General features: G+C 41.2%; 1 protein-coding gene across 3 annotated transcripts in view; it reads left to right on the top strand.

Annotated features, from left to right (window-relative positions):
- Nucleotides 1–27,388, top strand: part of DAAM2 (dishevelled associated activator of morphogenesis 2) — a 203,861-nt gene that overhangs the window by 83,990 nt on the left and 92,483 nt on the right. For all 3 annotated transcript variants that reach the window (XM_059841244.1, XM_059841243.1, XM_059841245.1), the window contains one exon: nt 22,748–22,837. In XM_059841244.1, coding sequence (XP_059697227.1) covers nt 22,748–22,837 — 90 coding nt within the window. The remainder of the gene's footprint in view (nt 1–22,747; nt 22,838–27,388) is intronic.

The raw sequence follows: 27,388 nt of genomic DNA, 5'->3' as shown, positions 1-27,388 counted from the left end.
CTTATTTATTCTCATAGCACTATGTAGGACTGAGCATATTAGAAGGAACTTCTTAAGTTCTCTTGTACAGAGAGCTGACAGTCAATTTCTTGTTTACAGCTTTGGGATAAAATCTGCTGTGTAGTGTAATGAAGTGGAAAATCTTAGGCTTTGCAGATCTGTAAAGTGAGGACTATTTGGTTTTGTTGATGAGTAGCATTCTGCTGGTGAGGTACAAGAATCAGGTGACCATGCTAATTATGTTTCATCACACAGCTGCCTTTGAACCATGAAATGGTGCTGTTGCAGCAACAGCCATAAACAGGAAGAGAAGGAATTATTTCAGATGAACTTTGTTGTTTTCTTTTGTGGTAAATGTTGCAGACTCCAGGAGCCAGACACTTGCTTTTCATGCCTGGCATCAAATGACTTTGCTGTCTTTGTCTTCTTGTTCAGCCGGAATGCAAAACACCAGCAGAGGTCATAGGGCTGGGTTGTTTTGCAAACTGTGTCGTAAAGGTGATGCCCATTTGATGCAGCTGATTAGGTTTCTCATTACCACTCTGAGACTGGAGCTTATGTAAAGAGAGATATCTCTAAGTGTGTATGTGCCTGAGGAGTGCAACTGAGGTGAGGAATAGAACAGAAAATACTGGATCTCAGCATTAGAGGAATTTGCCAGTAGTCTTTCTACGTTACACTTGTAACATTGGCCCAATAAATTCTTGTCCATGACCACAGCTTTGAAATGCTATAGCAATGAAAAGAACCATGTCTTTTGCATATGCAATTGGAGAGCAACTATAGTATGTCATATCAAATACAGGGACAGCTGTAGTTTGTCAGATCAGTGGTCTGACAACCTAGCCCAGGCTTCAGGTTCAAGATGGGATCCAAAGCAAATGGCTAGGGAAAAATGTAAGGTGTTGGAGACTATAAGGTGTGGCCCTAGGGTGGTCCTTTCCAGGATAATCTCCAACCCTCTAGCAGTTTTCAGCTCAAGGACTTCCTCAGTGGGAAGTTGCCTTCTGGGTACATAGTAAATTGGTATGGATTTCTTTTCCATTAACTTTGCACTTCCCCAGTACCCATTAGGATTTTCAGTATTCTGTGGCAGGGGCATAGAAATGAGTCAATAGGATTTGCAGCTGTTTCAGGAAGAATGTGTTCAGCAGAAGAGTCTACTTGCTTTGAACTAATGTGCAAATAGAGAATTTCCTCTTGTGGAAATATTTCACAAAATTCTGGTCCATATTTAGGTCAGTTTTCTTTTTATGTGAGACTGCTTGAGTCCCTCTTAGAAAACGCAGCTGTCTGACTATGGAGAATTCCTCGTGGTGACAGGTATCTCTCAAGAGTAAGAGTGTAACCTGTAATCTGCTCTGCTGGCAGTTTATTTCTGGATGCTGCTTAACAGTTGGTTTTCACATGCAAAGCTCGAACTGCTGTGTCAAAGTTCAGCTCTCTCCAGTACCAAGATCCGCTGAGGCATTCAATCTAGCCTTGCTGAAGACGTCACCAACAGATGTGCTTTGCTCCTGAACTTGGCTTGCTAAACCTTGAACTTGTTTACCTTTGGGTCATGGTGAAAGACCTGCTTGAGTTGCTGCTGGGCTTTTGCTAGCTGAGAAGGGTATCAGTTTTATGAGGAGTTTGAGAGTTTGTGGTGGTATTAATGATGCTTTTAACTTCTAGTTTTATGTCTGGCAAATACTGTGTTCCATGTGCTTGCTTGTGGCAAAACATCTCACAGCTGCCTTATGGAAGTCTATTAAAAAGTATAATTTATAATGTTTCTGGTGCAAAATTTAATGACAAGTATATGTGATGATCTGTAAAAATTTTTGGCCCCAGTAGTTTGAGAGTTGTTGGTTTTTGCTATAACTTATTAAATGTGCTGACAGCTTGTAACTGGCATATGCATTTCAAACAAATGAAGCCATTGAAATGAAAACAGATCATATTCAGTTCTTATATTTAATGATAGCACCACAGCCATCATTGCATGAGAAGCGAGATGGGAGAGAAAAGTGCTGTTTTTCAGAAGGGTAATGGTGTACATCACACATTTTTTATGAAGCAGCCAGATAAGATGGCAGTGCATGTCCATAGGAGTTCCTGATTAGACAGGTAACATGAGAGCAGTTGAGGGCTCTGTGTGTGAGAGAACCTGGGCTGGCAAAATGCAGACTTTGCCTAGAAGGGCTAGTTTGTCCACAGGCCCGGATTAATGCATGTTCAATGAGACACTAAAATAAACCAGGCAACATCTGTATTGACAGCTCAGATGAGATTTTAATTGGATTAGAAAGATTCAGTCTGTAAATGCAGCAGTGTAAATCAGCGACCTGGAAGTGCCTGGGAGAGCTCTGTGCTGTGTGCTAGCTCCCTGCTGCTTATCCGTTAGGGTCTAGTCAGGGTGCACTTGTACTATATAAAAACCAGATTTGAGTGTAAAGCCCTTTGACCCAAATCCCCAAGTGAAATGATGACACCAACATCATCTGAGATGTGTAGTGAGAAGAGCATTTGTGTTAGCTCCCTGAAGCAGGCCCAGGGGGTATAGCATCATCTTGCCATCTGCTCTGCAAAGGGTATAATGAAACATTGGTGTGGTTGAATGAATTTTTAAAAGCCTTACTTTTTCCCTTGTTGCAGTTAAAATCTGGGGCATTTTTCCCATGAAAGAGTTAATGACAAGAAAAGCTGAGCATAGCTGTGCTGGAAAAGTCTCCCTTGTGATGAATTTTCCAATCCAGTAAATATTCAGTATGTTTTTTACCTCCCTTTCTGAGGAAAACTGGCATTTTGAGGTTCGAGAGCATATCTTCTGCTGTTGTTGTGCTACTAAAACTAGTACCATGAAAAGTGCATTTGGAGATGTCCATTTTTCAAGGGGAAGAAATTAGGAATGACCCATTCCAAGCTTTCAAACTTGCTTGTGTATTCTCCAGACTGAGGCAGATACACGTGTGTAAGCTGCTCTGTTTGGAAGATGTACCCAGACCATCCAGCCATGTAATGGCAGCTGCCTGACTGGACTCTGACCAGGGCAGTGACTGTGAGATGATAAGCTGATGCTGATTTCAGCTGAAACGCCTGCTCTCACTGCCACTCAACCAGAAAAACAATTCTAGGCTTATGTATTACTTGAAGCTGGATCCTGTGTTTATGCCTTGTCTGATTAATTAGAAAATTAAAACAGAAAGAGTTACTCCTGATAGGTCCTAAATTCTGTCTTGATTTATTCCACTGGGAGCATGTGCAGAGAGCAGTTCTGAATGAAGATGATGGCTTATGGTGATTTGCAATGATTTGGTTTGGGCTAAGACAGGAGATGATTTACCGGCTCTCGGGCCATCTGCTGGCAGTGATTGCCTTGGGATGAATGCAGTGGTGACAGTACAGGTAAGTTCTTATCAAAGTCTAGATGCAAAAAATACAAAGCAAACAAAAATATTTCTGACCACAAGTTTTGTCCTCCAAAGGCTGCTTTTGTGAAAGAGGACAGAACAGCTGGCTTTACCATATTCCCTTCAATGAACAAGCAGAGAGAGAAGCTCTAGGCAGCAGGGTGCGTGGACTGGTCCTGCACCTTACAAATTGTAAAACTGGCCCTACCTGACCATCGAGGCTGATGTGACCAGCATCACTTCTGTTTCCATACTGCCATATAGTGATGAAGTATTGCTGCAGAGGGTGGTCTGTTGGCAGGCTCCAAAATGGTTTTGTGCCTGCTGGCAAAAATATCTGTGCTAGACACATGTTTTCCCTTGTACAGAAACTACAGAAGAATCTGGAAGAACTATTGTAAGGCAAAGAAACTAACTTTTTTTCATGGAACAGCTTCTCCATGTCCTTGTTCATATTTGTTAGCAGCAGTGTATTCTTGTCTTGGTAGATTCTGATACTTTCTCTTCATTGTTAGAATCCTGGGCTCTTCTAGGTGGTTAAAGGTGGTGTGCTGCTTGACACTAAAGATTTGCCATCTAAATCTCTTAAAACAGCAGACTGATCCCAGATTGGAACTCAGATCTACCAAGAAGGGTGACTTAAATGGTAGCAATTCAGAAAAACAAACAAAAAAAAAATTGAAGAATGCTAGCACAGAGGAAAGAGAAGTGTGAAAAGCTTGTGCTTTTGTTGTTTCTGTTTTGTTAGTGACTGTGAGATGGTCATGGTATTTGAGAAGGTGGAGTGCAAGATTCTCTGTTTTAAGACGCAAGGTCCTTGGGGAAGAAATGGAATTGTCTTTTGAGTTTATATTTTCAAAGTTGATAGTATTGTTATATCCTCCAAACTGTAATGAGTTCCTTCAGCACATTAGATTCTTATACTGGGCAAGATTTGAGAAATGCTTACTGTTATACTTTTGTGGTCTTATCTGCCCTTGAAGCATTCTTGCATTTAGCTCAGGTGGGATATTGACTGGAATTCCCTGTCATGGTTTTTCTTACATTGCATTTGAATCCACTTCATTTTCAGTTTGGGAGTTTTTTCCTCCTTTTTTTCTTTTCCTTTTTTTTTAAATATAATTTTTTTTCTCTGAGTCCCTAAGGAAGGAGTTTTGTTGACTTTCTGGGTGCTTTTTGTCCATATTGATATTTACCCTCTTCACAGGCTTTTCCAGAACAAAACTTAATAGGTACATTTGGCATAAAATCTAAAGGTACATTATTTACAGTTGAGGAGCAGCATAAATACTTATGAACTCTCTGTATTTGAAAAATTTAGAATTATCCACCATCTGTTTTGGCCTGCTTTTAAAATTTATTCTCATCCGTTGAATTGCTGAGAAAGGTAGGTTGCTGCTCAGGTGAGGCAGCCTCCACTCTTCTCTCTCTCCCTCTCTAGATCTGGCATTGTGGTCCTATTGCAAACCCCCAGATTTTGTAGAGAAGATGGATATGGAGCTGCTATATATTCCTGAACAATAAGACCACTGAAATCAAACCCATATTTTCCCTGTAATATTGCCTGAGTGCAATAAATGAAGATGGAAGCAAGTGTTGAATCAAGGTCTCTGTCCTTCCTTCAGCCCATTCTGGGAACCATGACTGAAACTGTAACCTTGGTTTCCGTCTGCAGTGCCCTGCAACAGTGAACACAAGAACATGGAAGTATGTCCCTTCTTGACACACTAAATTAAACTCTTAGTCTTTCATCTCATCACCTCTGATTTCCTGATATGAAATATAATGCCTAAGCATCAAAGTTGGCTCACCTTCTGAATTAAAGATGAACTAGCCAAGGCATCTAGCTGGAAAAAATGGCAATGAACTAATCCCTTCCTAAGTAAATCAGTGTCTTCATCTTTTCCTGAAACAGAAATATGAAAGTAGGCTGATGTTTGCTCCTGTTCTGTCTGTTACAGAGCTCTCTTGATTTCTCAACACACCAGGCTGAGAGCACTAGTGCCAGAATGCTGAAAGGAATTGATTAGTGTTCTCTGACCTCATGAGCCATCCACACAACTGGTATCTGTGCTAATTCTCTCAGCACAGAGGCAAAGGAACAGTGGGGTCACTGTGGACATGCTTATATTAGCATTGGATGAAGTGACCAGTAGCATAAAGTTTGGGAAAATTCTGATCTTTGCTTTCTCTGTGAAATCTCTTCACATCTGTTCCTTCTCTGCCTTAAAAGAGAGTAAAACTCTGTGATTATTGTCTTGTTTCCCAGAGGAGATAAAGTTGAGAAAAGGAAGGAAAAGGGTTTTATATTGAAAGAAAGTAAGGTGGAAATATTATCCCATGGAAATATCTGGGAATTTGTTTATTTATTTTGTCAAAGGAAGCAAAGCAATTTCTGAGGAAGGCACAAGTTTGGCACACACTGGATAACATACCTTCAGCAGCTACAGGGAGATGAGATCCAAACCTAAGTAACTGTAGTAGTGGTTTCCACTGCAAACAGCTGACTTCAAAGTAGCAAGTTCCCTTCATGCCTAGCTCTCCCTTGCAGACCATTTAGTGTAATGGATACAACATAAAGCTCAGATGAAAATAGGCTTCACCACGTTGAATAAGCACTCCCATATATCACCAGTCCCATTCAGGCTTGCCAAGTCCTAGCTGTGGCAGTGTTTGCGAGGCCCCTTTTTTGGCTCTGCAGCCTGAAAGAGTATTTATGTGGTAAAAAGTACAAGAAATGCTTCCACTGTGATCTTTCATGTGATTATAGACAATATATGTCAATGTGTGTAGAACAAGAGGGCATCAGGTCTCTTTCTATGTGGTTGCTGCTGGGCTTGAAGAAAAAAGTTCCCTATTTCTCCTCCAGCTCTCTTGTAATACTTCTGGGAAGCAGAGATGCAGAGTTACCTATTCTGTCTCAGTATGGAGCAACACCTTTCCAGAAAAGTATCTTCTATGTCTGAAGCTTATTTAAGTCCTTCATTTCTCATTGAAAGGTTGTGACTTCGAAAGACATGCATGACAGATCCTTGCTTCAACCCCCAAACATTTGTCATGTGCATTGATAACCATATTTACTGTCATTTAAGTTCATGCATGTTACCAAGATCTGAGTGTTTAGTTTCAAATTATTAGTCTTTTGAGTCATTCTGTCCTAATGCTGGATTCATTTGAATACAGGGATTTACTTTCTGTGTCACTTGCCCTCCATGTAAATCATAGTTTCAGACTATGCCTCTGACTGCCTTGCAGCTTTGAGTTGTTGCTAACTGCAAAATTCTGTGCAACCATAATTTAAAAGTCCCTCTATTTGTTTTTCCCACAAGAGGAAGTTATTTAATTCCCTCTTCCCATCCCTCATCCCTTCTGTGCTTCTCTGTAGTTAATTAATCTACCTAATCTGTCAGGAACTGTAAAGCCAAGCACAATTGACAGCTGGAGAGGTCCTTCATTTTCATTTGTATTTGATGAGCTCTGACTTCAGCAAATTAGGAGGCTTTCCTGGCCTTGGCTCAGTGGAGACTCCCCACCCCAGTTATTACTTCCTTTCTTGCACTTAATTAGGGTGAACCAGTGGAGATTGTAAGAAAATGCTGCTGGTGAGACCAAGGCAGAAGTTTCCTGAAAAGAGGCTCATATCCAGGAAGAAGCCTTGGCATTGGCCTCTGAGTAGAAGATGCTGTCTCTGAAAGCAGAAAAAATTCAAAACTTTGAGGCAGCAAATCACTTTCTCCACTGATGGTGGCCAGGCCACAAAAACTTCCCTTTCTCTTGGTTTAGTTTATAGTTGTCAGATCAATATTTTTCATGCACTCAGATGCAATTTTCTTCTATTATAATAATGGCAAAAGAACCAGGTGGTTTAAAATTTCTGAAGCAAAGGGTATGGAGGTTCAGGAGGCAAAAGCTCCCCATGGTATCAAAGTCTGACAAATTTCTTTTATGTCCAGCATAGTCCAACATTGTACATACTCAGGATTCCTCTTTTCTTTTTAATTTTTCTACTCAGGGGATATGTTTCTTCTTTTCTTCCTGCTCTACAGAGAGAATTTTTCATAATGTTGGTTCTGCTTTACATCTGTCTCATATGCAATACGTGTGCACACGTCCCTGATTTTAATGCACATAGCACTACAAGAAGCTTTCTGTAGTTGAATTCAAGTCCAAATCCATAAGAGGTACTGCATTTTAGGCTTTGTGGCAGAGACAGCTTCCCCTTTCAGGTGCTCACCTTCGTCTGCATTCCTGGGATAGGGACAGGCTTATGGCCCTGAGTGCACACCAGCTACTTTCTCACTTTAGGCTCCCTACCAGCAGGTGCAGCTGGTTGGCAGCCCCCAGCTCCTGACCAGCTGTGTAAGAAGCAGCAGTCATTATGCGAATATGTGAGACACGGCTGCTGGGAGAGGAGCACGAGATGGGAGCCAGGTCTCACACTCCGTGTCTGAGAATCAATAGAGTTGTGTAAACAAGTGTAAATCCAGAGCTGGCCTTACATTCGAGATTTTGGGTGTGAAGAAGCTGTGGTGTCACCAAAGCACCTGTGCAGTTTTAAGGATTTTTGTACAGGCATACACTGTCTTTTAGATCTTGTTGCTTTACTACAGAGTTTATGGACAGATGAACCCAATGAAAACCAGTTCAGTTTCCCTGAAGACAGGAGTGGAGTTACATCATTCTCCATTGACTGAAATTTGGCCTGTGTGGTACTTTGTGTCTGGTGTGGATGTTGGTTTCTGAATTGGTCATGGTTGGAATACTTGAAGGGAGCATCTGAGCATGTTCTGAGAATGATTTACTTACAGTAGACATGAAATGCCTGAGGAAGCTCTCACAGGACTACATATTTTTAACAGGGCAGTGCTGTGGTTTCATGGGAACACGCAGGGAAATGCATGTAGTACATCTAGGGCGAAAGAGAAGTACTGGATTTTGGGACCACAATAAATATGTCACTTGGAATACAGAAGAAGGGGAAAGAATAGATCTACCACTAGAGGATGGAAGTGCTAAGTTGTCAATCTTATGTCTTCCCTCTATTGAATGCTTGAGAGCTGTCATGATATCCTAACCCTGAAATCATGGATAGGGTAGATATGCTTAATGTTCAGAAATCCTGTGGCCATGTGTTTCTAATACCTTTATCACCTGATTTGCTAATACCATCATGTTTTGGCATAGCTGCAAGTGTTAGGCAGCATAGTATCAAAAAAACAAATAACATAAAGCTCTACACTGGCCTTTTTTCCTTAGTAAGGCATAATTAATATTTGAGTGGTTTTGTGTTCCACTATGGCTATAACAAAGTGTCAGCAACTTTCTGGATTGAGCCTGAAGGCTGCTGAAGTGATAAAACACTGAGATGATATTGATAGTAGGAGTCATACGTGCTAGCTGGAAGGATCAAATTAACTTATCTCTATTTCAGCTTTCTGGAGCTTTTCCAGCTATGCTTGGATGGATACAGAATAGACAATTTTCTACCCTCCTCCTGGAATTGCACCAGCATTCTCATATATTTCCTGCCACTTTGCCTGATGACTCAGAGAGTGGGCTCTCTTCAGTAGAAATAGCATAAACAGCAGCAGTACAGGGATGTCCTCTTGCCCCAACACTTTGGAATGGCTTCTCTGAGTATGATTCCTGCCCTTCTGTGGTTTCTATCCTTCAGTTCTCTTTATTAGTGTCTTATGTTTTTCAGAGTTGTATTTGCTGGCTTAGAAATCTATTATTAAGACCTCATCCTTCACCTTCTGGGGAGAATATTTGAATCTAGATTTGGTCTGCTATGGAAAGGTGAGAGATTGTTATAAAACAGATAAGAAAGGACAAGAGGAAAGTACTTTCTCATCCCATACTATCTTTCTCACAGATGCATTTCCAGCTGGCACTATGTCTTGCAAAGACCACGTTGACCAGATTGTAACTGGACAGGAGATTGTGATAAGAAGGAAAAGTGTCTTCCACAGTATTGAAGAAAAAGACACAACAAATGAAGTAGCTGTGGTGCTGAAGGGAGAGTGAAGACCAATTGCAAAGATGGGGATGATATGGAATGAGTGCCAGGCTGCGATGATGTTTTGACTGTGCTTTTGGAGTGATGAATGGTGATCAAGGGGGGCTGAATGACAGATGTCTATTTCTTCTGCAGCTTATAGAGGAAGGGCCAGATCTGAGATACTGTAGGAGCGATGTTTTGGTACTTAGCCTGATGTCAGCAAGAAAGTCAGATCCCTCTGTCAATGAAGACCTTATAAATTTGTAATAATTTATAAAAATTCCTCACCTGAAACTGGGGAAACAGTGAAACTTTCCAGTGAAGAGAAAAGGTTGAGAAAGAGGATGGGCTGTGAGTGTCTTGCCAGATAGTAGTTATCTTTAGGGAGATAGACTGTAGCTGAGGTTTAAGAGGAACTGTTAATAAAATAAGGTAATTGAATGGAGAAGATGATAACAATCCTGAAGTATCATCTGTTTAATATTTTGACTAAGATTAGTTTCTGTAGTTGCTCACTTAGTAACAATTTATATCAGATATAATCATGGCTCTGACAGTGCCTGGGGGAGAGTGGGGGAAAAGAGTTTGTAATTATGTCATGTCTCTGTGCCCTTCTATAGGTGGATTCTATCTTCAAACAGTACTCAAGGTTGTTTATCATTTAGGGGACCTGTTGAGGTGATTTGGGATTGCTCTTCCATTGTTGGAGGGAAATGGCCTCTTCTTTGCCTGGTGTGCAAGACTCCAAGGTGGAGAGCACAAGGTGCTACGGGTGAGGTGGATGAAGTAGCACCTTTTGAGGGCAGAGGGTTTTCAGGTCAGCAGTTGCCTGGCACCTTGCTCCACACTAGGTAAGTAGAAGCTTTTGGTGTCACTAAATAAAGCAGAGGTCCTTCTGTTCATCCTTCAGCACCAGGTGGGAGCAGCACATGGAAAGCAAGTGTCAGAAGATGCTTTTTCTGTCACTCATCACACCAGACTGCCACTCTGCTCTGTTTTGATTTTTTTTTTTTTCTTTTTTATTCTTAGGCAGTACAGACAGATGCCTTCCACCTGGCACTGCAACAGCACTGACCCAGAGCTTTTAACATTAGGCACCTTGTTGTCTGTAAGCTCGATGGGAGGAAAACTTTTCAAGGACATTTCATTTTCCTAGCTACCTCTGCAAATTTACACAACTAAATTCATGCATTTGTGAGGGTTTTTTTTTCCCCTGGTGTGAAACAGGGAATAGTAATGCTTCTTAGGCCAGTTTTAATGCATAATTGTAGCCAGACTGAAAAGGTGCTGAAAAGGTGAAGCATGTGTAGATTATAGGCAGTACAGGAGTCTTCCAATGGCAAATGAAGAACTTGGTATTTGAAGAACTTGGAAGCAAATCTCTATTACTGCCTCCTGTCATAGACATTGCCCTGCTCTTATCTACTTGTTCTTTTTGTAGGGAGAATCTAATGCAAGACTCTCCTGCCTTCATGTAGACCCAGTGGTGTATGCAAAAAGGTCCTAGTTGACATTTGTATATTCTATGCACTTTTACATTAAAAACACTTCAGGGCGTCTTTTAATTTTGCAGTTTCCCATCATTTGTTGACCACATAAAGGAAAGGAAAGACTGCCCACACTTAACAACCTTTGGAAAAGGTTAGCAGCATGCACAACAGTGTTGTGCAATAGTTTACTAGGTGGAGGCTTGAAGAATAACTTCTCCAAAGGAAATTACAAGGGGAAAGCAGACTGCAGTTTCGCAGTTTGGAAGGTGTCCAGGGAGATCCCTGAGTCATGGAAAATCCATTGGGATTGCTTTAGAGGCTGTGTTTCAGCATTACATCTTGAATAGAGAGGAACAGCTGCACAAGTTTGTTGCTTGGTGTGAAGCTGTTGGCTTATACATTAATGATGTGGAAGAACTTTGGATTACAAATGCTTAACCAGATACTAAATGCAATTATGATCTGTTGTTAGGAGACAATGCAGGGCACATGTTCATTCCTCTCTTATTCTTTTTGCTGTATTTTGTGAAAATTTCTCATAATTTCTTTAGTGGAAACATGGAGAGAAAAGCATCTTAGGTGGTGTTTTTCTTGAGCCCAGTGATGTCAGTGCAGTAGTTTCTGTTCTGCTTATCAGAATATTTGAGCAATGAGACAGGACAGGGTGTGAGTGAATAACCAAATATACTGTCATGCCTTCAATTCACTGTTTGACTATGGAAATATTCTGTCTATGTGAGGGAAGAGAATTGTGGAATTTCCCTCCTCTTCAACCCAGAGGAGATAACAGAAGCCTCATATGTGGATGGTATTCTCGCTGGTCTGGACTGATTAGTAGTAAATACAGATCATCTCTATTTATTGAAGTAGCAGTTAACAATTAGTGAAAAGGAGACTGATAAACATCTCAGTCTATTCTATGTTGGAAATCCATGCTGTAGATTATAGAGCAAGCCACTGTTAGAGGTAGTTAAGCTCAGAGGTTTAGTCTGTTACAATTTAAAAGAGGTTATTTAATTACTATTTTCCACTGGTGTAAATCCAGAGTAAATCCACTGATTTCTGGTTTGCACTACCAAATTTGGAATAATAACTCAGAGGGCAAGCAAACAACTAAACTAGCTTCTGATTTTGCTTTTGTCTGTGTAAACCTGAACTTCTGCCAGAAAATGATGTTGATTTACTGGAGTTCCTGTGAGTTTGCCCTGTGTATAAGTTTGAGCATGTGCTTCTAAGCTGCACAACCGAAGCTCAACAAGATGTTAATTTTGCTCATTAAATTCTTAACCAGCCTCTCAGTTCCTCCTGCCCTTTTACGTAATATTTTATCAGAGATTTAAAGGTCAGCCAAGCTCTGACTTACCCTTGTTTTCCTCTATAGGGGCATATGGCAAATAGGATGCACACAAGAGGATAAAGCTGTGAGGGGAGGAGTAGGTGGCACTGACGCCCCTGGAAATTCAGCCTGCCTTTGGCACAGCAGCAGCAATCCCCAGCCCACATTTTGAAGGTTGAGCCAGCAGGACTGTGTTTGGGCAGGAAGCGATCAGAGAGGTGTGTGCCTGTGTGCTTTGGCACAGTCTAGACTGTGAATTGCTCCAGACTAGGAACCTCCTCTGAACTCATTAGTATTAAAACAGAACAGAGGGGACTTTGTAGGCAGGGAGAGGGTGTGGAAGCCGGAAACGTAGCAGTTTAGATGGCAGTTTCCTAATAACCTTTCCCACAACTACCTTCCCATACAGGGTCTCAGCTAGAGGACCTTGGCATGAAAAACAAACCCTGGCACAGGGAGGGGGAAGGGAGGGAGGAAATGAGGGGAGGGAAAGGAAATAAGGGGTGGAAAATGGGCACTGTGCTGAAACAGCAGATTTTATTTTTATTTAGTGTTATATATGCTGATGCTGGAAACTCTGTTTGAGAGAGGTATTGGTACCATGTATATAATCAGAATGTGGAGGTAAATTTGGCACTTGTACCAGAGGACTTGCAACCTGTCACAGTGAAAAAATTTTTCAAGGAGAGGTAGAACAGCTTGAGTTCTGTTTGGTGTTTTCTTTTAATTGACTGGATGGTGAAATACAGGGCACATCTATTAGGAAATGATCATCAATATGATCCAGAAAAATCCTGGAATGCTTATGCTCTACTATGCTGTCCCTCCAGCAGATATGGGAGGGGTTGAAGTCCCCCCAGGAGGACCAGGGTTTGTGACTGTGAGGCTGCTGCTGTCTGTCTACAGAAGGGTTTCCTGGCCAGGCAGCCTACAACAGACTCCCCTGTAATGTCACTTGTCCCTGTCCTCCCTTTAACCTGTCCCATAAGCTCCTAGCCAGCTCCTCACCCACTCCCAGGTGGAACTCCATGCATTCCTGCTGGTTACTGGCATAGAGGCACCATTGCCTCCTCATTATCTCTACCTGACCTTTCTAAAGTGCCTTCCATTCCAGCTCAGAGGAGCCACCTCTGTGATGCCAGTCAGATCAAAGCTCTGCAGGCGTGTGCACATCTCAAACTCCTCTTGTTTATTCCTCATGCTACATGATGTATGGAGGCATTTTAGTAGGGTCTCTGATGACTCTGAGTTACTGGCAGCAGTGCTTGGAATTCCTTTTTGCTGCTTTCCAGGTGCTCTCCTGCTGACATGTGATCCCTGTCTAGTAGATACTAGACATCTATTGCTGACACTGACATCAAATTGGTGGGAGTAGATGGATTGAGGCCCCCCCTTCCCCAGCAGCTTCAGTTTAAAGCTGCCTTCACCATCTTGGCGACATGATAACTGAAGATGCTCTTCCCCTTCTCTGACAGATGGACCTGTCATCCCCAGCAGACCAGGTTTATAAAAATGAATCCCATAGTCTAAATTGCAAACACATGCTTGGTGTCACCGGTCCTGTAGCCATTAGTTGATTTACCAGATTGAACTGGCCCTTTTAAACTCCTTCCCTTTGACCAGGAGAATTGATGGAAAAGATACCTGCCTCCGGAGTCCCTTACCACAGCTCCCAGAGCTCTGTAATCCCTCTGGATACTCCCCAGACTGCTCCTGCTCATATCACTTTTGCCCACTTGAAACAACAGCAGTGGATAATACTCAGCTGACCGTATGAGGCTTGGTAGTCCCTCAGTGATATCCCCAGTATGAGCCCTCAGTAAGCAGTGCATCTCTCTAGAGTGTGTCACTGGGCACCTACCCATACTGTACATATGTTAAAAGATAAGCTTAAAATAAGGTGGGGAAAAATGTGTGAAAAAAACTATGGCTTCAAGGCAGACAGTTAAAACTCCTTTTAATAGCAAGTCTGGTAATTCAGGACAGAAAGCATCCAGGAACAGTTTTTTCAGAGAAAAAACTAGGGATTATAATTGAGCATGAGTGAACATAAGTCATGCACATTTTGAGAGGTTTTATTTAAAAAAGGTCGTTGACTATATGGAATATTTGGAGTATATAACCAGAAGGGCAGTCTGGAAGATGCATGAAATAAACTTTGCACTCAGCTTTGGTTAGGTCTGAGCTGGAACACTGTCCTCACTTTTGAACAGTGCAATTCAAGAAAGATGTACTTTGACTGGGTAAAGGCCAGAAGTTAATTAGAAGACGAGTGAGAGATCCAGAGGACATATCCCCAAAGAAAGACTGGAAGAGATGGGTTTGTTTAGCCTCAAAAGAGGAGACTGAGAAAGGACATTACAACAGTCTTTAACAGCCTCAAAAACTGTTATCAAGAGGAAGGAAAAAAATCTGCTCACCACATTAGTGGTTGATAGGGCCGGAAGTAATAGGCTTAAATTGCAGCAGCAGGGCTTTAGATTAGACATGAGCCTGACTATTCAGTTTTCATCCCTGTCCCTCTCATTGAGCTCATTTAAATTCACTGACATGGACATGCAGCCCACCTTAACAGAAAAAGCTGTGATGATAGACAGCTGTTTTGCATTATTGTTCTCATATGCCCAGTTATATCCATGCAATGTCCCTCTTGCTCTACCTGTATTATAGCCCTGCATATCAGAGCGTGAGTCTAAGTCTTGATCTTTTTTTCTCTCCAAACACCTGTGTGTATTGTTGCATGAAGTACTGAAGGTACTGGTTTTCCTCATTCTTTCTCTTTCTGTTTGGCCCTGCAGATTGTTGTCTCAAGCATGTAGTTTGCCTGTGAAGGACAGAAAAATGAACAGCAGATGCTGTTTCAAGTGGCCTGTGAGAGGGGAGTGCCACAACAGGCATTGCTGGTTATGTGTACTTGTGTGCTGTCAAGTCACCGAGAACTTTGAGGAGTAGCATAAGGACAGGATTTAGCTCTTCTCCAGGAAACAGGGAAGCAATTAACCAGTGATTAAGGGAAAAAGAAAGCAATATAATGTGGGGTGCATTTGGGGATGAGAGGGAGCCGTGTTAGTTGACTTTGTGAAGAATTTCTCTACCAAAAAGCAGTGCCTTGAATGCTGCTGCCAAGCCTTAAGAATGAGTAACTTCTGTGTTGGCAGGTTAGAGGAGAAACACATCTTTCAGTATGTAAACATCAGGTGCTTTCTGTCTTGTACTGTTATGACTGAGAATCAAGAGATTTGGGCCCCTAGTACTGAAGGGGTTTTAAAGCTGCAACTTTTGGAAAAAGCAAGGAGGAAAAGAGTGTAATGGGAATCACAGCCTTTTGTTTGTCTGTTTCTCTGCTTTACAGTCAGATCTGTGGCAGTAGCTGAAATGTAAACATTGCTTCCTCTGCCAACAGGCTGGGTTAGCAATTCCTGTGTGCACAGTGGTTTCCTAATGCACAAATGCAATGATAAAACATTGTGGGTATGGGCCGATGTTACGTGATCGGCCTTATGTATACACTTCTTGTGTATGTAAGGTGTGGGAGGCATGCATATCTGCACATGCACATCATACACATGCTATGTGTATGCAAACACATGGAACCCAATGATGTTTTACCATGATGAACCTAATTCTTACCAATTGTAAAACTGATCGAAATGTTACTGCCATGCCTCTCACAGTGTGCTGCTCGTGTGCTTTACAAAGGCTGCTTTTAATTCGAAGGGTTAGGATGAGATAGAAGAGCTTGAGGGGAGGGACTGGCTTGTTTTGGGGTTCATTTTGCTTTTTACTTCATGGTTTATCTGTGGCTTAGCACGAGGTGCCTCAGTGGGAGTTTTTGACCAATGTGTTTCACCTGAAGATGTGCTGGCAGTGTGGGTGGTAATGCTGTTGATTGATCAAGAACTTTTGCACTGTTCATTGCTCCGGTTTGTACTGGAGTGTAGGTGGTTTGTGCAGTCAAAGGAACATCATTCACTGACAGTTCACACAGTCAGTCTTTCAGAATGCCTCATCGACCTCCTCAGCATTGGAAAGGAGCATTCTTCCTGCAGGCTACCTCTTACATGTCAGCCTGGGGAGCTAGAATGAACAAAACAGTGGAAGGAAAACTGTAGGGGAGCAAGCCTATACTGTCCCCTGGAGGTAGACACAGTGATTAAATAGGGAAGGTTTATCTCTTCTATTTGAAGGATTGGTAAGTTCTTTGCAAAGAGAGTGAGATCTGAGTAAGATTGTTTTGGTTCATTACTTTATTCATTCACTGCACTTATCTCTGAAGCAGCTTTTTGGACAAGTGCCTCTGGACTTATGACAAGAGCATTTCTGCTGCTCCCTTTTTGGTGGGCACAGCTTGAATGTGAGCAACCAGACTCACCTGCTTGTTATTTGCCAATGGAATCTGGCATAGGCAGCCTGAACTGAAATATAACAGAAATACAAATGTTCCTGGGGCTGTTGTTAATGTGAAAACGCAGCTTTCAGTCACGTGTTGGCAACGTGGTCCTACTTGGTCCATTTTTTAAAGTGGTAGTAGTTATGCTGGATAGGATTCTCTAGTCCAAAAGCTTGTAGTGTGCTGCTGACAACCTTGTCCCTCATCTCCTTCCCCTGCTTCTCTTTCTTCTGAAGTCCCAGGCATGTCAGTGCCTTCTAGCTCGTGTTTGCTTGAGCTGCATTTCAGCATTGATTAACCCACCATCAACAACCCTCTTGAAGTAATTACAGATGAACATGAACCTTCTCTGGGGCCTGCCAGGGGATGCTGGATAGGACCCCACGGTGTGTCATAGTCATTGGTTACTTTGTACAAGATTTAAACAAATTTGTTCAGAGCATAAGGCCGTCAGCTGTGCTAAGGCACTTGGGAGCATTGGTGGAACTGGAATGTGGCCTCTTTGGGGGCATGGTGACAGACATATAAATGACCTTGGGGAACCTGAAGTAACAGGTATCCTACTGGACAGGGAATTTATACTGGCAGCAGTGCATTACAATTGATTTTGTAACTTGGGTGGATTTGGTGCTGTTAAGAGACTGAGAGAGAATGATTGATGAGGTGGATGAGGGAGAGTGCATTTGTACTTGACAGGTGAAAAAGGTCAAGGGGAATGAGAAAGATTAGCAAGGGGAAAAAGAAAGAGTAGGTGTGTACAAGAGAAAGAAAAAGGAATATGAATATCAACATGGGAATGAAGGGAATATGGGAATATGAACAGCAAGCAAGGTAAGAGCAGTGCATTAAAATAAAATTCATACAGTGGATTTAATGTGAAAATGAACGTACCCTTCAAAACCTAAAGTTTTGAAGTAAGCATTCAAGGCCAGGTGTTAAAATAAATAATCTTCAAATTGTGAAGCCTATCCTAGTGTAAATTCTTAGTTTTCCATATTGGATGACTCACAAAGAATCATTAAAGGTAATGCTGGTGTGATGGAGCAAACTGCACAAAAAATATTGCAAACAGCATCGTTATCACCATCTTGAAAGGTACAATGGCTCACCTGTAACACAAAATCAGCCACGCTGTTTGAGGTAGGGAGTTGGAAAGTGTTTGACCATCTACAAAGCTGTTTCTGTGGCTTTGTATTTTGCAGGGTTCCACACAGCCTTCGGAAACTTTTGGTGCTCATCACAGGTCAAATAACTGCTGCCCTCATGTGTTCTGGAAGTTCTAAAGTTTCCATTTTGAGTTTAACAAAGAAGAGTAGAGGTTTTGGGGAGCTTTTCCAGTTTCTGCCATCTGGTTCCCAAGGAGCCTGTTAATGTCAAGACCTGGCTGTCTTTTGCTTGAGTGCACATCAGCTGTTAAAGAACCAACCAATGCAATAGAGCTATAATCAGACAGTCAAAATAGGCATCTCTGAGCAGTGGGAGTGTTGAAGCCTCTTTACCTATATGTTATTTCTTAGTGTTGGATTCTATGTTGTAAAATTTTAAAGTAATGCTTAAATAGTTCTCTGAATATGTTTGTAGGTAGAAATAAATTTAAAAAAAAATCAGAATATGCTTCTATATCATTAACATCTCTCAGTCACAAAGATAGCAATTAAATTTGAAACACAGGCCTGGGGAGGATGCTTATAGACAGAATACTCTCCAAAGAGCCCTGTAAGGAAGAGAAACTGTGACCTACAGGTACAAAATCAAAAGTGTAATGCAACTCTCTGTAGCTGAAATTATAAGAAATTGATGAAATAAGACAGTTATCCAACTGAACATAAGAAAATAAGCAAAATGTCTTCTTCCTTCTGGCAAAATATTTGTTATACCCATATTAATCAAGTTATTGCCTGCAGTAGACATATCATATGAGGGGTCTGGGTTTCATAATGCTGGAAATGCTATGCATGACTCATTACACATTTATGAAGATAAAACAAAACATCAACAACAACAAAACAACCCACTAGCCTGTAAAGGTTGGTTGGTTGGTTGTTTTGGTTTGTTGGTTTTTGTATTTTGCAAAATAAAGCAGCTGTCTGACCTTTAACTCCCCATGACTGGTAAGTCCAGCAGCCAATGGACCTGGGACGAGTAGAATGAGAAAGTGAAACTGAGGATATCTCCTCCCATGAGTGTCCGAACATCCCTGGAGAATCAAGTTTGGGGCTCTTGGCCTCCGTGATTCTGACTTCAAATCAGGGGATGCTGGAGACCTGAAGCTGTGGTTCTTTGTGTGCTTATGGCCTTGAGGTTTCTCCTTTAGAGAGGCAGGCATGTTGGCAGGTGTTAACAGTTCACATTTAGTGGGTCTCTCTCCAAGTGAACCAATCTTTTACGTTACCAAAATCTTACTTTTTCCATTTAATAATTTCATTTTGTGTCACTAAACAAAGAACTGCCCAGTCTAGGTGAGAAATGCTTTTCTGGAGCTTTGAGCATCATTACTGAGCTGGTGGCTGCCCAGCACCTAATCCAGCTTTCATGCTCTGATGAATGTTCCCAAAAACAAGGGACATAATGTGGTTTTAAATCCTGCAAAATACTGGATTTATGTTTCCTACCCGTTCCTCCTTCTTGTTCTGTTTCTTTCTCTCTGTCTCTTATTTCCTTGGGTTGTAGCCATTTTGAATGGAGGCCATCTTCTCTTTTGGCCTGAGAACAGGACTGGAAGCATTTGAATCTCAAATCCAGTTCCAGTTCTTTTTAAATGTTTTATCATTGAAATTCAATCTATGTAAGTAAATAAAATGCCCACAAGAAAGTGAAAATTAACTCAGTTAACTACCACTAGATAAAATAAAATAGGAAATAAATGAAGGAGAGAAATGAACATACTATTAACTGGGCATGCTTTACATCTTCCTCAGTCCAGCCTAGCAAAAATATCCTTTTAACCTCTGTTTCATGCAACTTCAAGCATTTTTAAGAGCCAGGAGGCTGAGTTCTGTTGAGCAGGGTCATGCTGGCATGAATTGCTGGAACCAAGCTGCCCATCCAAGATGTAGAGGGGCACTACAATGTTTCTGTCGGGAAACTTGCACAGGTGCTGGAGAAGCTTTCTCTGCTTTGTTCCGGCCGGCCCTTTTTTCCTCGCCCTTTACAATTGCTCCCTGGGCATTCAGTCACATTGGGGTTGGAGCCAGACTAAGGAAGCCAGTCTTGATGACTGCATTCAGTTTGTCATTCTTCCCCTTTCCTGCCAAATCTGGCAATTCCTTTCTTTTTTCAATAGCCACTTGCCATCACTGAGCTAATGGTGCAGTCTGAATTTCTATATGCTGACAGATCTGCTTCTGTCATTGGGTCAGAATGACCTGTTCACTAACCAGATTACCCTCCTGAAATTTATTCTTTCTGTTGTTCCTCCTGCTTCCCTCCAAGGCAGCAGGTTTCCTCTGTTGGGATCCCGAGTCAGAATAGAAGAATAACCTGCCTAATTCAGGGTCTTCTTTCTTAGCTAGATCCATAGTTTTCCTCTGCAGTAACAGTGATCTTTTGTTCATCTTTTAGAGAATGGCAGAGGTAAAATGATTTGGAGAGCTCCAGAAGAAGGTCTCATGTCTCTTCTATTTTGCAGGGGTTTCTTGGTTTGTTTTTTTTTTTACGGGGTAGGTTTTGATTGATGGTGTAGATAGATGAAGACATGCAGGCCTCTTCAATTCTTCCCACTCCTTTCTTCTTCTCAGTGAAGGAGCACACTGAACCCTAACTTCAGGAAGGGGAGTTGAGGAACTTGACTACTGCTTTGTGTTCTGGAAATGTTTCTTTCCCTGCTGAATATTTGTACTTGCGCTTATGCCTAGAGACCCTGAACAGTTTCCTTGTTACTATGCTACCTGAGCTAATGAGATGACTTCTAAAGTTCTTTTGGCTTCCTCTACCCTCCTGAGTCATAATAATGCAGGATGCACTATTTTCCTTCTGTATCTTCCACCCTTTCAAACTAACTTTCTAGGCTTCTGTCCTGAAAAGCATGTCATGATGCAAAATTATGTGACTGGAAGTTGCATATTCTTACTGTCCCATTAAAGGAGATTTATCTTTATATCCCTGATATTGCCAGTATCCAGTGCAGTCTCTACAAGCTGCAGTGTCAGAATCCTGTCCTCAGGGTGGTTTTAGTCAACAGGTCCATTCTTTTGATGAAATAGTTGTCTTGAATGGTATTGATTGAGATCTTTATTTAGTTTAGTGCACAGCTCCTGTGCAGAGCTTCTGCTGCTAGTCTGATCTGCCAGCAGACTGCAGAAAAAGAACTATGGATTAAAAAACCAAGTTAGCTGCACTGTATTTAAAAAAAAAAAATAAAATAAGAGCATTCATTAAGCAGGTCAATAAAACAACTATATTTTTTCTAAGAATTCAGCTGAGCCCAGACAACTCATGTATATTCTGGCTTCTATGGTGGTTCTTCCAAACTTGGCATTTCTGATTCCCTATCTGCCCCTCCTTTCCCTTCCACATGCTTGACCTCTAACAGCATTCCTTTGCTTGTCTTAAGGCCTTACATGTAGTTTCACTCTCCCTCTCCCCCCAAGAATGTGATCCTGGCCTGAGTTTTCTAATTGTGTATAGCAAGGATAAAACTCCTTGCCTCGCTTGGCTGCCCCCTTGTTTGGAAACTCACACTAAACATTTCCACATGGTTTGCACTCTTTTTGCACAGCTAATTTTTTTTTTTCCCTTTTAAACTTTTTCTTGTTTAAAATAACCCTCCAGCTTCTTCTACCTTTGGCTGCTGGCACTGACCTTGCCTTGTTACTGTTTGCATTTCTTTTGTACCTTTTTGCAGCTTAAATCTCTGTGGGCTTTTAAATCTGTCAGCAGCCGCTACCAGGCTCAGTGTGCAATTTTGCTCACTGTTTTCACAAGTTTCCCAGCCCTGAACACTTTCCAAATGAGCCATTGTTGGGCTGAGTTAAAGAGGTATTGTCTCTGCTTGGACAAGGCTAGTGTGGGTGCCAGAATCTGTGTGTGCAGCATTTTAGTGCCACAATGTCATCTTGATATAAGACCCCTGGACACTTCCTTCTCCAAATATTTCAAATACATAGGGAAAAATCTCAAACCCCTGCCAAAACTGATTCATTGAAACATTACTGGAAGATTTTCCTTCTATTACTGAAACTCGTAATTTAGACATCTTCATCTGTCCCTGCTCATACAGTCTGCTTGCCCTGAAGACCATCCTTTTTTGTTTAATTCTCTTTATTAGCACCTAAAACTGGCAGCTTTGATTGGAGCCCTGTTCTGGTCAGTACGGGATTAACACAGAGGAAGTAGCAATCTCTTGTTTGATAGTTTTACAGACATGCATTGGAAAAGAGTCTGCTGTTATTCCCCTTTTACAGAGGAGTAACCGAAGCTGTGGAATTTGGCGCTCAGTTCCAGATTGCAGCATTATCCTTCTTTTTGCTATTGTAAGCTTGGCTCAGCTCTAGGAGGGTATGTTCTACTGAGCTCACTTTTCTTAACAGAGGCTGAATATGCTGCTCTGATCAACCCAATGTGGCACTGTGGAGTTCTGTCCTTTATGTCTGAAATGCTGGGTGTCTTCGATGGGAACTCTCTGGTTTAGAGAACAAACATCTGAAAAAATGTTTCAGCCTGTAGGTTGCTGATGACATGACAACTGTCTCATGGCCTTAACTTGAAAGATAGAAAGAAAATAGTTCAGTTTCTCTACAGAAGAACAATTTGGTATTGCCAGCCAGGAAAAAAAGACGTATCAAACTTTCAGCCTTTCTCTAAGTGTCATAAGGAATGTGTCACATAATCCAGTGCTTTGAGTTTTTCACTTCATCCCTTTCATGTGATCCTTCCCATCTTTCACTGATCATTAGTAATGGAAGTTTGACACGGGAGTTGTTCAGGCTGCCTCTCTTCATAGGTTGTGCTCTGACAGGGAGAACTCAAGGTAGCAAGGAAATCATCACGAAACCAATAATCTTTGGAGTGTTTGGGAGCTGCTAAGTCCTCTTGACTGAAGGCTAGTCAAACTTGCCTGATCCAAAAACCTCTCAACCTATTAGAACCAATGCAGCTGATGACAGTTTTTTTACTGTTTTTCTTTTTCTTAATCTCCAGGATGAATTGGATCTCACAGACAAGAACAGAGAGGCTATGTTTGCACTCCCTCCAGAGAAGAAATGGCAGATTTACTGCAGCAAAAAGAAGGTACTGCTGTTGTCCTCATTGGAGGAGTTCACCAATAAATTCTGTGTGCATGTTCATAACTGCATCTTGATTTGTGCTATGTGTTTATCTACTGTTTACTCAAGAACATGAGTAAGTGATGGAAGGATTTTTATCAGCATGGATATGGCACAATTTTCTGATAAGTAATGTATGTACTTGTGATTTCTGAAGAGGGTCTTAACGTCCTAAAATAGTACACTGTCCCAGTTTGAATCGTTTAGGTGTTTGGGGTTTTTTTTGTTTACTTGTTTGTTTGGGGCTTGTGGGAGGAGGATTTCGTTTGTTTGTTTGTTTTTTCTTTGAGCTGAAAGAACAGCCATCATGGAAATGCATTAAGGAATTTTTAAACTTTTGTAGATTGCTTAAAATAGAAAAAGTATTGCTGAAGTCTTTCAGAATGTCTTCAAATATCTGTAAAGTACGCAACAATAGTGATGTCTTAAAACTTGGGAGTTCAAGGTCTTCCAGAGTTTGTAGGAAATGTTCCACAGTGTACTGGAAAGCAAGGAGCACCTGCTTGTATCACTTTCCATGTAACCCTTCTCCCTTCAAGGTCTTCAAACTTCTGATAAACCAGTAAAGGGACGATAAATCAGAGGCTGATCAATCACAATAATATTTTGTTGCTGGCCAAGTGAATGGATAAGTTGTGTCATAACTGTGAAACTTCTAAACAAGTAATTTCTGCAATAATGTGGCATTGGAAGAGTTCTGCTGCTCTAGGAAGCCCACAGTCGGAAATGAAGATAACCCCAACAACATATATTTATTAGCCATATATGTAAGAAGGAAAAAGTTGTGGTGGGTTTGTTGGTTAATTTTATTTCCCAAGTGTGCAAGTCATGCTATGATAGCATCAGTCTTTAAACAGAAGTCTGCATAACAGAAGGTAGAAGAGGAGGTTTCGACTTCAATGCTGAACCTGGCAGATTTAAGTCCTGCTCATGGTCCTTCTGGAGGCTGTGTTTGCTGCCTTTTTGTCTCCAAGTGGGGACAGTGAGCTTTCTTACCATGTAATTAAAGAAAACTAGGCTAATCAGGGTGTTTTGCCTTCAGGGTTTTTAATGTTGGTTGGTTGGGGGTTTTTTTAACTTCACACAGGGAAGTAAATAGAGATCAATTAATTACAGAGGCTTTGAGCTAGCAATAGAGCACAGGAGCAGTCTAGGCTCCATTGTCTTCAGTGTTATCTCCATTCCCTTTTCCTGCTGGTACACAGCGCTTGCAAGTGGAGGGAAGGTGCAGGCTGCTGTGATTAATGTCTGCTTTACATTTTTGCTGGCCAGCTCAGCTGGGTTTTTCAGCTCTGGTCAGAGACGATCTGTTGGTGGCTGTCACAGAGACATCTCACGTCCCGGACCAGTCAGTCTTTTGGCAAGAAGATTTGTGCTTTAATGTATTTAGTATGTTGGTTGGATTCATTGTTACATTGGGGATTTCGTTTTTGTTGGGGCTTTTTGTTAGTTTGTTTTCCCTTGTGTTCCACAGCAGTGGATTTGCTATAAGAATCTTAAAGACTTCCAAAGTTAAAGCAGCTGCATACTGGAAAATCTTCATAATGCAACTTCAGTTAGCTGAACTCCAGCTATCCAAAATGATGTGCTAACTGGGATGGGATACCATTGCCAGATGTCTATTCATTACCTTGTAGATACTTTCAATTACTTGAAACCTTAGCTTTCCAGTGTTATTCATTGTTTCCCTCACAGGCAGTCAGATGATTGGTGATGACATCTCTCTCTAGCCCACTACCTAATCCACCTCTCATCATTGTTTTGAAGTGACAGAGAATCCTGCGCCAGGCTTCGCTTGAAAGCAAAGCCTCCCTTTCCCTGAAGAATTTTCAGTCTAATTTTAGCCACAAAGGGGCCAGTTTCTTAGTTGGCAGAACACTTCCAGCTGCCCAGGACAAGCCCCCAGTGGGTTCTGTCTTGCTGATGTTGGGCTCTTGGCAAGCAGGGCCCTATGCTTTGAGATATGGCAAGTGGAAACAATATAAACTACAAGGTCAAGAAGTGCAGACTGAGCCAGCTGTTCACAATTGTTAATCTCAGGTGCCTTTTCTAGTCTAAAAGTAATGGAAAGTCAAGCGCTTCCTGATTTCTCTAAAGGTGGTGAGATTAGTGGGCTGCCTTAAATAAGCAAATGTCACTTGCAAAAATGAAGATTAGTCATTGTTATAGACGCATTTATCTTGGCAGTCAGAGGTTAGATGTAATCTTCTGTGGTATTTGATTCCAATGTGGGGTTAGAAAGTCACTACTGTATTACAAAACTCATTCCACCTGTTCCTAATATCAAGCCTTTCTGAAGAAATGGAGGAAGGCAGGTAGGTCTGTGCACTGAAAGTTTTATGCCAGGGGCACATCTTGCCAGTCAACAGCCCACAGTACTCAAAGGTGGCTGAATTCTGAACGAAAACTTCATGATTGTGAGTGATATCTACAGAGTAGCATTCACACAGTATTTCACAGCCATGCTTGCTTTGGTCTCTTGGCTATTCTGGGTTCATATCTGAAACTGTTAGTATTAAAAACAAATCACTGGTGATTTGACCTAAAAGAGTAGCTCTAGCTAGCAGCTCTAGTGGGTGCTTTGCTCTCATTTGTGGAATAGCTATTTGCAAGAAATGAAGGCTGGTCTGTTGGAAAATGTTGATGTCTTCTCAATCTCAGCTGTTTTCTACCTTGACATTAATCAGTACAGCATGGACAATGAGAAATGCAGTTGGCTTGATTTGCATCAGAGGAATAATTGATTAGTCACCCCTGATGGCACCCTGACCCTCTACCCAAACCACCAGTACATGTTTTGGATTGCCTCTTCCTCTGTAGAAGGAGCTTCCGCTGATATTGTTAAGTAAGGCCTTATGTAGAAAATACAAACTATAACATCCTCCCTAAGTTCAGGTACTTTATTCTGGTTTTGTTTAGAATAATCTTCATGTCTCGCCATAAGCTGAAATTTAAACTTACGTAAAACACCTCTGTAACTCCTCTCTCTAGATTTCCTACCAGATATGAGTTTTGGAGGAATTAAATCAAGCACTAGAACAAGATTTCAAATGTATTTATTTGCAAATTTCCAATGTCAAAGTTTAGAAAACCAGTGTTCTTCAGTGCTGTTTTACCAGGAGTTGACACCAATATACATAGCCTCATAAAATAGCAATCAAATAATTATATGGAACAGAAAAGTTGTTATCTCATTTGTCTCATCTATAAACAAGCTCATATTGGGATCCCAAAAAGTGTAAAAAGTGCAGGTATTGCAGTGCTTCAGCACACGTTGCTTTGGATGCAGCCTGTGTTTCTAAGAATGAGCCCTCATTGTGCGGGCCGTAGCTCATTGCCTCTGAACAGCCCTACAAGCTGTTAGACTTACTGCTATTGGAAAGCAAGTCAAGTTGTTTTCTTTTTATGGCCTTTCCTGCCTCCAGAGACTAATTTGTATGACTTTGGCTGAGCAGATTTTAGTAGCAAGCGCACACATTTTGCACAGTTAAACAAGTTAGGTTTTTTTCCACTTCTGTCTTTGAGGAGAAAAATTGGTAGCTAGTCTTTTTCCAGAGTAGAGTCAGATGGACTAGCTGTATCATAGAGCTTCCTTCCAATCAAACAAAAAAAAACCCAAACAAAAATCGGAATCCTTCAATTCTGATAATATGTTGAGATCTCCAAAATATCTTAGTGTTATCTTGTTCTCTGGTGATTTTAGTGGTATCCTAGAATAGTTGCTTAGAGTTGATTGTGCTTTATCTACTCAAGCGAGATTATTTAAACTCAAGTAGTGAGGTAATAGGCAGCACACTGAAACTTTCTGGAAGTAGACATTCATGGCATCTGAGAAGAAGTGCATACTTGTAATATGTAAATTTATTCTACTTTTTCTATTATGGGAAAGAGATTCTCCACAATAGCAAAATAAGATATAAAAATTGAGGAAAATTTACCTGAACCATAGTCTGTAATAGCCAATATGCAGAAAATAAAAGAATATCCTTCGATATTCTCCTCTACAATAATTTTTAAAAATATCTGTTAATTATATTTGTAATCTATGTGATGACTACAAAAACTAATAAACTGTATATGAAAGTAGGAGTCAGAAAATGCCTTGGTTCCAATATGTCTTTGATTTAAATTATTTTATACTTTTAAAGAGCTGTCGTTGTTATATTTATGCATAAATGCATTTCTTTCTACCTGAAGGAAAGAATAGGTAGTTAGGAAACTTTTTGGAAACGTTTTGGCCATGCCATCAAATTATACCTTTTCCCTGCACTATTTACACATGCCTTGGATGCATACAGCATCCCTTTCCCCTTTCCCCCTTCCCCTTTCCCCCTTCCCCTTGATGTATGCTAAAATATCTGAATATATTCAAGCACTGTTCATTCTTTTTCTTTACTGCACTTACCTGTCTTCTACGATGATCTTGTGGTGAAGTTTCTGGGTTTGGGTGAACTCACTGTAGGGAGCAGGAGGGACAGAGTAGAAGTCACTTTTGTGCATTGTACAATCATTAAGG

Source organism: Haemorhous mexicanus, chromosome 3, assembly GCF_027477595.1.
Source record: "Haemorhous mexicanus isolate bHaeMex1 chromosome 3, bHaeMex1.pri, whole genome shotgun sequence".
NCBI classification, from domain to species: Eukaryota; Metazoa; Chordata; class Aves; order Passeriformes; family Fringillidae; genus Haemorhous; species Haemorhous mexicanus.
The sequence above is the reverse complement of the archived record's forward strand: the minus strand, read 5'-3'. Positions and strand labels throughout refer to the sequence as shown.